This window comes from Rattus norvegicus, chromosome 19, assembly GCF_021556685.1.
Source record: "Rattus norvegicus strain SHRSP/BbbUtx chromosome 19, alternate assembly SHRSP_T2T, whole genome shotgun sequence".
NCBI lineage: Eukaryota > Metazoa > Chordata > Mammalia > Rodentia > Muridae > Rattus > Rattus norvegicus.
The window spans coordinates 42,351,496-42,364,058 of NC_141552.1; the positions used below are offsets into that span (position 1 = coordinate 42,351,496).

A 12,563-nucleotide genomic window follows, 5' to 3' on the forward strand; every position below is an offset into this window, starting at 1 on the left:
AGGCCCAGGCCTGTGTAGAAGTCTATAGATAATCACAGCTGCCGAGGATTATAAAGGGTAACAGCCAGGCCATGGCTAGGAGACAGCATTCTACAGCGTAGAGTTTGACCTTGACTGTGAGATGCTTCTGTTTGCATATCCCAAATGCTGAAATCACAGGCGTGAGCCAACATGCCAGGTGCTGGGTTCATGCTTTCTAGGCAACCACCGTACCAACTGAGTTATATCCCAACCCAGGACAGACACGCATTGTGATTATAGCCCTACTGGTCTGCAACTCACTATGTAGACCAGGCTGACCTTGAATGTGTGTGCCACCCCATCAGCACCATTTTCTTTTCTTTTTTTTTCTTTTTTACCATTTTCTTATATAGAGAATTTATATAAAGAAGGCCATTATTTTCCAAAGAACAATGGAAGTAACCCAGGTAGCATGCATTCGTTGTGCAGAGTAGACACCCCAGTTTACAGCAGTGCGTAGTTTAAACCGTGATCATTGTGGGTCTCATCCTTTGGAGCCGAGCTTTGTAGCAAGATGCTGTCTCACACATGAGCTATAGAATTGTCATTTCAAGCTGTAGCATCCACAAAGACAGCTGCAGGCCACAGCAGCCAGATCTAAGTGAAGAAAATCAGCTCTCTGTTTGCAGCGGCCATTCATGTTCTGCTTCTGCCACCCCCACGCCTGCTCTGGCATGTTTGGGGCTCATGACGATGTGTGTACCCTTCGGCTCTGTTCAGCTGATTGTTTGGGTCTCTACCTAGGCACTCAGCCCACCTCTACCTTCCTCAGCGCTGTTTTGACTTTGTTGTTGTAGCTGGTGGTCTTTGGTGGTCCCTGTTAGAATCCCTCACCCTCTCCATACCTGGCTAACCTGCCTCGGTCCGGGCTGAGCATGTGAACTCAGGTCTGAGAAGTTCACTGGAGCCTGAGAGCCTGGAGCCAGGCACCAGTCTGCAGCTTTCCCAGCGTAGCCTTCTGTTTATATTACCAGGCTAAAGTTAGCACAGTGGGACAAGTCGAAAAAAACGGTGACCATGGTTTGAAAACAGGAAATTTTAGGCTTCTGTGTGTGTGGAGCAGACGGCCGTAATGATAGAGCTGGCAGGGTGGAAATTCCCACGAAGCCTGCTTTTTCCTTACTTTGCTGGAGGGGAGAAGATAATGAAGCTTCCTGGAAAACAACCGAGCGTTTTCAAGCACACGGCTTGCTTTTGTCCTATGTTTTTCTCCATTTCATTTTGCACTTGGAGCGGTATTTTGGAAATTTTAGTAGTTTTAATGGAGAAAACAAATCCCGAGGCACGTACTTGATGTTTTCAGATATTTAGGCCTCTGAGTGTGTGCCCTGTCACTGGCAGGGCTTTGAGGACAGGGAGAGCATTGTGGATGTTAGCTGGGGGAGGGGAGCGGTGTGAGAGCATTGTGGATGTTAGCTGGGGGAGGGGAGTGATGGACTTGTCTATTTTAAGTGTCCCCGGCTTTGCTGGCTTGTTTGTTTTTAACCCCTGTATCCAGTCTTCAAAACCAAGTCTCTGTCTAAGCCATTTCCTGACTACACTGCTTCCAGATGTATCCTGGAATTCTATATCTGAGAGAAATGTTAAATTCATCCACTAACTGCAGAGGAACATTTCCAGGCGACACAAACTTTTCACTTTATGTACACCATGCCTAGATTTTTTTTAAAGTATATTTTCTTTTTCAAAAACCCTTTTTAGGTGTAAACTCAAAATATATAACATTTCCCATTATAGAGGCAATAAACGGAAAAGCATTGATGAAAAGGCCCATGTACTTGTCTGAAGCTCTATAGTCCCTGTGACAGACTCCTCACAGCTAGCGTTGAGTGGTACGTGCCTTCAGATCCTTTCTCTAAACTTGTTGACGTGTACGCAAACATGATTGCTTTAGACAAATGGAGCCATACCTTCCGTACAACTCTGCAACCTTGGTTTGATCGTGTTCGGTAGCTGAGACTGGGTCTCAGGATGGCCACTTGATAACAACCCAATCTGACTGAGTCTCTGCAGTCCTTCTGCCTCAGACACCTTTCTTTCTTTTTCATTTAACAGTGAGCATTTTTTCAAATGTTTTCCATATTTTTAAATGGTTTGCACAGATTTATTGGACAGGTATTGTATAATTTAACCATTTTTCTGCCCCTTAGTCATTAAAAAACCCAGTGTTCTCATGGATACACATTAATTGCAGCACTCAGAAGGCAGAGGCAGGATGACATAATGAAACAATCTTGAAAAACAAACAAACAAACAAACAAAACTAATTCAGTGTTCTCACTAGTCCTGGTAATCAATACTGCAATCCTGTCACTTGGGAGGCAGACACAGGAGCTATCCTCTACTACATAGCAAGTTAGAGGCCAGCCTGAGTTATGTGAAACTCTGCCTCAAAAGTCTAAAACCAAACAACAAAAACTCTAGCATCTTCACGACAATTTACAGATTTCTGAGGTGATATGTAAAGTCTGCATTGAGCCTGTCAGAGAACTCTCAGTCCATTGTTTTTCCCACAGAATATCAGGTGTGTGGTACCTTTCAGGAGACTTCAAAACACGCCCCACTGTACTCTGTCCCCAACACCACCTCAGGGCACAGGCTGATGAGAGATCTGAGGCCATTTGCATCCTGTCCCCAGAAGCTTAGTTAGACTTAGGCAACCACTGAGGGTTCCGGAGAATTCTCCCTAGCGTCTGTAAGCAAGTGGGGCTGTGGGTGGGTTTTGTAGATACTGTCTACCAAGAGCACAGAGGAGCAGGGAGTAGCAAGTACCTTTATGAGGAAGGGAGCTGAGGGCTTGTTTTGTTTTCAGACAGGGTTTCTCTATGTACCCTTGGCTGTCCTGGAACTTCTTCTGTAGACCAGGATAGCCTCGAATTCACAGAGCTCTACCTGTCTCTTCCCCCCATCACTACAATTAAGGGTGTGGGTGCCATCTCGGCTGAGTTGGGGGCTTAAGTGAATGTCTTGCTGTGGGATTTGAAGGAACTTGATGAGTGGGTGAGGAGTGAAGTATAAGGGTGTGAAGGGAAGAGCTCAGGAGACAGCCTGGTTTAGAAGATGCAGGCTTGTGCCCATCCTGTAACGGATGCTCAGGCTGCCCTGTCTTCCCACTTCTGGCCTCGTTCCTGGAGGTCTCTCACCAAGTTCCCTGGCTCTCTGTGGGGATTTGGTGGGCAGAAAGCACTGGATTGTTTATATCACGCTTTCAAGACCTTAACAATCTGTTACCTGTTGTTGCTGATCCGTGGTCCTGCATGGCGTTGGGGATGTGGCTCAGAGGCATTTGGACACTGTGCAGTTTGGAGGTCAGCTACTCCACGTGCACCGAGCCCAGCACATGTGCACACCGAGGTGGGGTAGCTGTCCTGAAGGCATCACCCCCCTCCTGTAAAGCAGAGTCCTCCGGTCATTTGTAACCATGGAAGGCTCCCAGAACGGCAACGCTGAACGTGAGCGTCACTTAGGCATGTTCTGGAAACTTGCTAACAGCATAGTAAGGAACGGTGAGGAGCTAGTCTGGGTGGGAATTCTAGTGACAGGACCATCTGTCCTTTGTGCCAATGTGTTCCAGACTGTTACCCAGTAGCTGAGAAGCCTCTTTTAAGATCTCGCCAAAGTATGACAGATCTGCCTTGAGCTTAGTGTAGCCTTTGTTTGTTTGTTTTTAAATTTGCTTAAGTGTAGATGTGCTTATACAGAATTCTTTTCAACTGAAGTTCGTAGACACTTCCTGTGTGCATAGTGATTGAAAGGAAATTAGTTAAACAATTTATGGACCGCCGTCCTCTCCTGACATCCAGGCAGGTCGTGCTCAGACCCTGTGATGTTCCTGTGATGTGCAGGTCATATGAGAATGTCTGTTTTTTCTAACCTCCAAGGGTTTACCTGCATCTCGAGCAGTGGCTGATACAAGCTCCCTTTGGAGCAGGGGGTGGGGAAGGAGGAAGGTACAGAAGAGACAAGGCTTCCCCAAACCCCAAGTAATTGGGACGTAAGAGTACCAAGAGTGTGTGACTGGGAAGGACTGGAGGATGGAGGGCCCCAAGCCAGCCCAGGGTGGTTCTGAGAGGAGGACTCAGCTGAGTCCAGGGTGGCTCGTGTGCTCAGAACAGCATGTGCTGTGGGGCCAGAGGCAGAAAAGACCCAAGAGGATGGCAAGCCTCTGAGGAGATACGGTTCAGGTTATTGTGCCCTCTCATAGAATTTGAGCTCTCTCCTGTGTAGAAAGCAGACAGACAACCAGTGAGCATTTGGGACCATAGTTCAGCATTTGGGACGTCCAAAGCTTCATGGATACACAGACTCACTAGACATCCTTAACTTCATGGTAACGCAGACTCACTAGACTTCCATAGCATCATGGTTACGCAGACTCACTGGACGTCCATAGCTTCATGGTTACGCAGACTCACTGGACATCCATGGCTTCAAGGACACGCAGACTCACTGGACATCCATGGCTTCATGGATGCGCAGACTCACTGGAGTTGGTCCTGCATTGATCATTCATCTTGAATAAGTGTGGAAGACCTGATGCCACACCGTAAGCTGTGTGGTTTTTCTCAACCTTATGGCCACTGTTTCACTACCGGTATATACATCATGGACGTCTAATAGAATGGTTTCTCATGAGATTTTTATTTAAAATTGATCTGAGCATTTGCTTTTGAAGGTTTCAAGAAAACTCATCTGCTTGGTCTGCTACTCAAGCGAGACTGGAAGGCAGCGTCCAGCTGTCTCTGGGGCTCCCGAGACAGCAGGGTAAAAATAGGACAAACTTTAAGAATCCCAGATATTCTCAGATAACAAAGACTGGTTTATTCGGGCCTGTTTTGTGCTCAGACAAAACAGAGAAGCCTTTGTGCTGTGATTAGCCAGGGTGCTGATGACGGATCTCCTGTCAAGCATCGGGCTTTATTCTGTGACTAAATTGTGCTTTGTCCCACCATCCAGAGAACCTTTGTATCTGCCTTGTTAAAGTGTGAGTTTATGTAATTGCTTTTGTTTTTCGCCGTTTCGTTGGTGCCAGATTCAATGAGAGTGACTCATTTTGTGACCCAGACAAACACTCACATTTGGCCCATGTTAAAAATAAATAAACAAGTGGCAGGTGTTGCCTGCCTCGCTTCTGTGTCTTGATGCTGCCGTTTCCTGTCTGAGAGTTGAGGTCTCAGGTAGTGGCTACTCAGCTCCCGTGGTCCACTGTGCCCCAGGCACTTTCTGAAGGCTTCTTGGATGTTGGCGACAGGAAGGTCCAAGTGAGGAAATCAGGTTAAGTGAGAAGTAGAAAGTGACACTTAAGGTGTCTCAAAGGCACACGGAAGAGCACAACCCCGTCTCTCCCGCTCTGTACTTCTCACCACACAGCAGTGACTTTACCCGTGTTTTTCACATGTGTGCCCCGTTCAGGGGCTCTTTTCCTCATGGAGATGTTTGGAAAGCACTGATCAAATTTTAATGAGACCGTGGTTTCATTAACTATTCCCCCATTTTATGTCCCCAAACTGTACAGCCTTATTTCCTTTGGGAAACTCAGAAAGTGGCCCAGGAAGGAAAGGCCCAGAAGGTTGGGAAAGAAAACATAATGGGTGTTTGGAAAGAGAACACAGGGAGAGTTTGGCCTCCCGAAAACAGGAGGCAGAAGTAATGGTTGGTGAAGGTATAAGGGAGGCTGGGTAGAAGGTCTTTTGAAGGATTGTGCTCAGAGTGGGGATGTTCAGTTGAGAAAGTACTGACCAGGCAAGCACTGGGACCTGCATCAGACTCCCCAGAATCCATACAAACACAAACACAAACCTGGGAATAGAGGGGGTTCGTATAGACCCAGCCCTGGAAAAGTTAGCAGAGGCAGATCAGACCAGCCAGCTACCCTCCTGAGAAAGCTCCAGACCAGTGAGAGACCAAACTAGAAACAAGATCAAGATTGAGCTCCACCCCTACATGCATGCACAGACACACATGTGCACACACACATACACCCATACCTAAAATGGTTAGGTGAACTGGGCAGACCCAGCAGTGGGTGGGTTCAGGGTGGGGCTGCTGACCCCCCACAGCCCACCAGCCTTGGAGGCCCTCACTGACGTGCAGCCTAGAAATCGGCACCTGTACCACTGAGGTGAGCCACAGGGGGATGGATGAATTATGTTCAATGAATTATGTAGTAAGGCATTTCAGAAAGATTTCCTTGCGAGCCATTAAAGTTTCAAAAGTCATTTCTGTATTTAAAGACAGAACCTCGCCAATCTTGGGGAAAAGCACTAACCAGAGAGAGGCTCCTCTAATGGCCTTGCATAAAGAATACTGTTTTCTGACTTTCTACTGCTCCATTGCTGTGTCAGCCTTAACATTTGTGGATTCCCTTAAAGGTCTGAGGACAGAGTCTGAGGTGTGCTATCACACCTTGCGAGAGGCGATCGTTTCTCTATGACGGCTGTTGGTTAATAGAATGAAATAAATGGTTTTGTAACTCAGTGCTACATTCCTGTGCATCTATAACCTGTGACTTCCTAGTCCTCGGAACGTCCACAGAACTCTATGTTACCTTCTTCTGGCCACCTTGATTCTGTCCTTGAGAAGCTAATCTAAACATTGATGTTAGTGGCAGGGACGTGAAGTTTGGTTGATAAGAGTGCTTGTTGCTTCCCCAGACCCTGTGATGCTTTCCTAGTACCTCCATCCAAATCTAAATATAAAATTTGGTTAGTGTGGAGGCTAAACCCAAAATATGTGCGAGGGAAATGGATATTGTGTTAGTGATTAAACCTTCTTTCTTGTCCTGTATTTTCTGAATAAAATGAAGCTGGTTTTGAGTTGCTACTATAATGCCTTTTAGTTTAATGTGGCACATTTTTGATACACAGAAGTTGGAGCACTTGTCATGTTGCTTCTGCTGGCTAGAACAAGTATCAGTAGATACTTTCTGATGAGCACACATCTCTAAGTGTCAATGGAGACACCGAGTTCTTGAGTTGGGGGCAGTCTTAGGTTGCAGCACAAGCATAAAGCTCACTCTTGGTCTGATGAGACCATAGAAAACCAAACCCCTGGGGCTGGAGAGATGGCTCAGTGGTTAAGAGCACTGACTACTTTTCCTGAGGTCCTGAGTTCAATTCCCAGCGACCACATGGTGGCTCACAACCATCTGTAATGAGATCTGATGCCCTCTTCTGGTGTGTCTGAAGACAGCTACAGTGTACTTATATATAATAAATAAATCTTTAAAAAAAAAAAAAAACAAACCAAACCCCTATTGGATGATGGATGGACGACTCTGAAAACACTGTGAGCCCAAGCTGACTTTATCCCTGCTTGTTACTAAAGGGACGTGCACTTCGTATAGGTACAGTTTTCTGAAACTAAAACACTGACACTGCTTTAGTGAGGTGCTGGGCAGCATAAGCAGTGGCCACATGTGATGCCCTAGAGCTGCAGAAATGTGTGAGGGTGACCTCATCTCCCAAGGGCACCTGTGTGTATCCGCAGAGCAGAGACAAGAAGGGTTGCTGGGGCCTTCTGGCCACCTGCCTGGCTCTGTGTTCAGTGAGAGACCTTGTATTAAAGGGATATGGCAGAGATAAGAGAGAACAGGTTACCTGATGTCCTCTTTGAGCCTCTATGAGACCTGCTAGATGTTTTCCTGATTGCTTCCCTGAGATGCTAGCAATGAGCTGTCATTTCGATGGCCAGTCTGTTGTTCTAAAACTACAGAGATCTGTAGTCCTGAATTGTTATGCTTCTTTTCCTAGCATGTACATAAACATGCACACGCATGTGTGCAATTTAGATCTATACTCAGTCTTTCCTTTTATCCTTACCATCCCTAAAGAAGGCCAGGAGCTGAGTTATTCTAAAGATGACGCAGTAGTTAAGGACACTGGCTGCTCCTACAGAGGACCCAGGTTCAGTTCCCAGCACCCACATGACAGCTCACAACTAGGCCGCAATCTTTCTGGATTTAACTAATGATTCCGATAACAAGATCGCAGTATCTGCCTCTCGTGAATGCTTTCCTTTGCTCAGCATGATATCTGTCCTTGTCCTTTGGCTAATGCCATTTCCCCAACATTATTCGTTGAAACGATTTTATATTTGGCTTCATTTGCTGTGTCATAGGAGAACTGAGACAAGATACAACTTTTTTCCAGACAATGCATTCATAAAATTAGCTTAATAAACGTGTTCCACCCCAAAATGTTTCGACCTGACGGCAAGCGGTGTTTTGCTTGTTTCTAGGCGTGGAAGAGAAGGTGGTTTGTGTTGCGCAGTGGCCGTTTGACCGGAGACCCCGATGTCCTGGAGTATTACAAAAACGATCATGCCAAGAAGCCTATCCGGATTATTGATTTAAATTTATGTCAGCAAGTTGATGCTGGGTTGACATTCAACAAAAAGGAGTTTGAGAACAGCTACATCTTTGATATCAACACCATCGATCGGATTTTTTACTTGGTGGCGGACAGCGAAGAAGACATGAACAAGTGGGTCCGTTGTATCTGTGACATCTGTGGGTTCAATCCCACAGAAGAAGGTGGGTCCGGGTTTCGCTTTGTTTACGTAGTTTCATTTATTATATGTGTTTGGGTATTTCGCCTGTGTGTATGTCTGTGCATCACGTGCACGCAGTGCCTGTGGGGATTAGAAGAGGGCGTGGACCCCCTGGACTGCAGTTACAGATGGTTTTGAGTGGTCCTGTGGGAGCTGGGAATTGAAGCATCGTCCTAGAAGAATCCATCTCTCCAGATCCAGAGTTTAAGGTTTTCTTTTTCAGTTATCGCAACCCCCCCTTTTTTGGGGGGGTGGTTTTGGAAATGTTACAAAATTGTTGTTTCAGTTATATGCAGGGCACTGATATTTTGTCTTTACAATAGGAATTTGACACTTAGAGCAGGCATCGAATGCTCCAGGCAGTTTAGAAGGCAGTCGTGCAGGTTTTGAGAGACTTAAGTGTTGTGGACCAATCTAAATAACTGTCTGCTTGAAGAATTTGGGGAGACGAGTGCCATGTGCATGCCACCATGTGAGTGGGGCTGGGGTGGGGTCAAAGGACAATTTATAGACGTCTGCTTTCTCCTTGCACCCTGTGGGTGAGTCCTGGAGACTGAGTTCAGGGGTGGTCAGTCTCGGTGGCAAATGCTTTAACCTGCAGAGCCACTGTATGTCATAGGTGTGACATAGGCTCCCCCACAGCCCTCCCCCCATCCCACCCCACCCCCGTTCAGCATCCCCTCCACAGCTGTCCCTTGAGCTTTCCTGTCAAGCGCCTCCAACAGTCATCTGCTCCCCTCCCTTTTGACTACTTCCCCACACCACCGCCACCATGTCCCTTCCTACTTTCACGAAAAGGTCACGTTTTAAATGGCTGCGTGGGAGATAAACGTACTGAGTGCTTTTATTTCTCTCATTTAATTAAATGTTTTCCTTGATTTTTAGGTGTCAGGACCCCTTGGTCATGGTGTCAGTTTTAGCTTAACAGGGCTAGTTTTCAAGATAAAACTCGAAGCAGCGGGAACATTTTAGTGGCAGAACTCCAGAGTCCTTAGAAATGGGTGACCAATATACCTGGGTACTTTGTGTCTTCATAATCCTGTAGGAAGAGTAGAAGATGGTAAGCTAATTCATAAATCGTTATTCAAATATGAAATTGTGGTTTGTGAGCCGGATTCCAGGACAGCTTTACTAAGCCTTCATATTTGGCCCCTAACCAACCAATCCCTCATGATTTCAATCTCCCCATACTTCCTGCAGTTTATGAACTATATCTAAAGAACTATATCTAAGTAATGGCTTTAAAATCAGCCCTTTCTCCTGCGTTTGTGGTGCCCAGCTTCACTGTAGCTCGAGGCGGATGTGGGCTCTCAGCAGTAGAGCAGAGTCTGGAGCGGTCATCCTCACGGGTTCCTGTGTTAGTGGAAAGCTCGATAATTGTGTACTGTGTGGGTGCAGTACCAGCAGAGGCCAGAAGAGGGTATCATCCCATGGAACTGGAATCCCAGACAGGATTTCTGTTGGTTTTTAATGTGTCTGGGTATTTTGTGGTAATGTGTGTCACATGCACGCCTGGTGCCAGAGGAGGTCAGAAGAAGATGCAGGGATCCCTAGGACTAGAGTTGCAGACAGTTGTGAGCTAGGGTCTCTTGACCACTGGGCCACCTCACCTCTCCAGCCCCTCTATCCCCAATTTTATATGGTCTGGTGTCCAACCATCCCTCATAGCTAATCCCTAAAGAGCAGCAGGTACTTTGGCCTTTCTTAGGTCTGTCCCTAAGGCCTGTGCTCTCCATTTCAAAGGCTGAATATGCACTGTTCTTGTCTCAAAAGTTGGCTGATACCTTGAGACGCTTTTAAACTGTTTGAGTTTCAAGCCAGATGTGGGAAGAAATCGACTATGCTTGGACAGCACTGTCTGAGGAAATAAGTCCCCTGATCCCTCTGAGAACAGCGAATTTTCCCCTCAAAACAAAAGGAAAGGGGAAAAATGTGACCTGTGTTTTGATTCCGGGAACCTCTCAAAATATCATTACCATGTTGTTTCCGCTGCCCCAGGTGACCACCGCTGTTGTTGAACACTGGGAATGCTGGCAGACGGTCCTGTTTTTACATTCTAGCTCACGGAACTCTGTGTGGCTCCCACTAAGGTTTTTCTTTAGTGGATTTGGGGATAGAAGCGGGGTTCTTTTGTTTTTCTTGGAGATGTGCAGATTGACTTCTTTTTGGTTTGGGTTCACCAAAGCGGAAGCTGTTAAATTTGCTAAACAAGCATGAGGAAGCCCAGCCAAGGCTGCAGGAAGCTCCCTGACATCTAGCAAAACCTCCGGGCTAATTTTAGGGCATGAGCTTATTAGCAAACTGCCCGAATTGCTTTTCTCAAAGTGTCTGGATCATAGTATAATTTTTAAATGCAACTTTCCATCTGATATTCTTGCCTTTAGTAAGATAGACTGATACTTAAGAAAAAACATATAGGCTGAGGACATTCCTCAGTGGTGTGTTTGCCCAGCAGATACCAAGCTCGGGGTTTGATCCTCAGAACAGCATGAACGCAACATCATGGTACATGCCTTAAATGTCAGCACTTGAGAGGTGGATGCAGGAGGATCAGGAGTTCAAGGTCATACATAGAAAACCATTGCTCAGAGGTGGATGTCATGTTTTCTACAAAGCAGTATTAACCAAGGACATCCAAATTTCCTTTTACTGGGTCTGGAGAGATGGCTCACAGGTTAAGATCACCGGCTGCTCTTCCAGAAGACTCTGGTTTCAATTCCCAGCGCACACATCGCAACTTAAAACTGTCCTTAACTCCAGCTCTGGGGACCCAATACCCCCTTCTGACTTCTGCAGGCACCAGGCAGGCCTGGTTTGTGTGTGGTGCACAGACATACAGACAAACAAGGAAAAAAAACACACCCTTCATATAAACTAGTAAGTAAAAGTTACTTTAATTTTTTTTTTACTTTTTACATTTGTTTTTTAATGAGAGGTTTCAAACAGAGATCCTCTGCCTCCTGGGTGCTGACGTTACACCGTGCATCACCAGGCCCGGCTCTTTGCACTGTTTTTATTAAATACTCGTTATTACTGCCGTGTGGGCATGGGTTGTCAGTGCAGTGCTTAGAGGCTTTCGTGTCCACGTTTGTACACGGATACACATACCTGTGCATTAAAGTACTAGCTCACATTAACATTCCAGGATCCATATCCCAGCAAAGAATCCTCTTTCCTAGAGAAATCCCACCTCAAAGTAGATTTGGGATATTTTTTTAAAGATTTATTTATTTATTATATATAAGTACACTGTCACTCTCTTCAGACACAGCAGAAGAGGGGATCAGATCCCATTATAGATGGTTGTGAGCCACCATGTGGGTGCTGCGAATTGAACTCAGGACCTCTGGAAGAGCAGTCAGGGCTCTTAACCACTGAGCCATCTCTCCAGCCCAAGATTTTTTTTGAGAGAGAGAGAGAGAGAGAGAGAGAGAGAGAGAGAGAGAGAGAGAGAGAGAGAACACACAGGTGCTAGGGAGGCCTTGGATCTAGGATTCCTGCTAGGTAGATGGGAGCTGCCTAGTGTGGATATCAGGACTCGAACTCGGCTCCTCACGAGAGCTATCTCTCCAGTCTTATGTGGTCTATGTTTCTAGATGGAATTAGCACTTAGATCTTTTGGATTTATACCTGTGATTAGAACTGCCACATCATAGGATATCTGAAGTTTAGCATTTGTAAAATGTAAATGTCTTCAAAGCCATTGTACCTGCTGGTGTCCTAACAACAGTGTGACAAATGCAGTTAGCCCATACTGTTAGTTACATTTGGTATTAGTCAGTGGTTCATCTTGGCCTTCCCAGTGGCTGTGTGGTGGCAAGTTCATGATTGATTGATTGATTGATTGATTGATTGATTTTGGTTCTTTTTTTTTTTTTTTCCGGAGCTGGGGACCGAACCCAGGGCCTTGCGCTTCCTAGGTAAGCGCTCTACCACTGAGCTAAATCCCCAGCCCCATGATTGATTTATTTTGTTCTTTTTTTTTTTTTTTT

The 12,563-nt window shown here is 45.9% G+C and overlaps 1 protein-coding gene across 8 annotated transcripts in view; it reads left to right on the plus strand.

Moving 5' to 3' along the window:
* The window catches only part of Gab1 (GRB2-associated binding protein 1), a 108,721-nt gene that overhangs the window by 68,007 nt on the left and 28,151 nt on the right, over nucleotides 1-12,563 (plus strand). For all 8 annotated transcript variants that reach the window (XM_087594822.1, XM_087594814.1, NM_001108444.1 and 5 more), the window contains 1 exon segment: nucleotides 8,260-8,554. In XM_087594822.1, coding sequence (XP_087450948.1) covers nucleotides 8,260-8,554 — 295 coding nt within the window.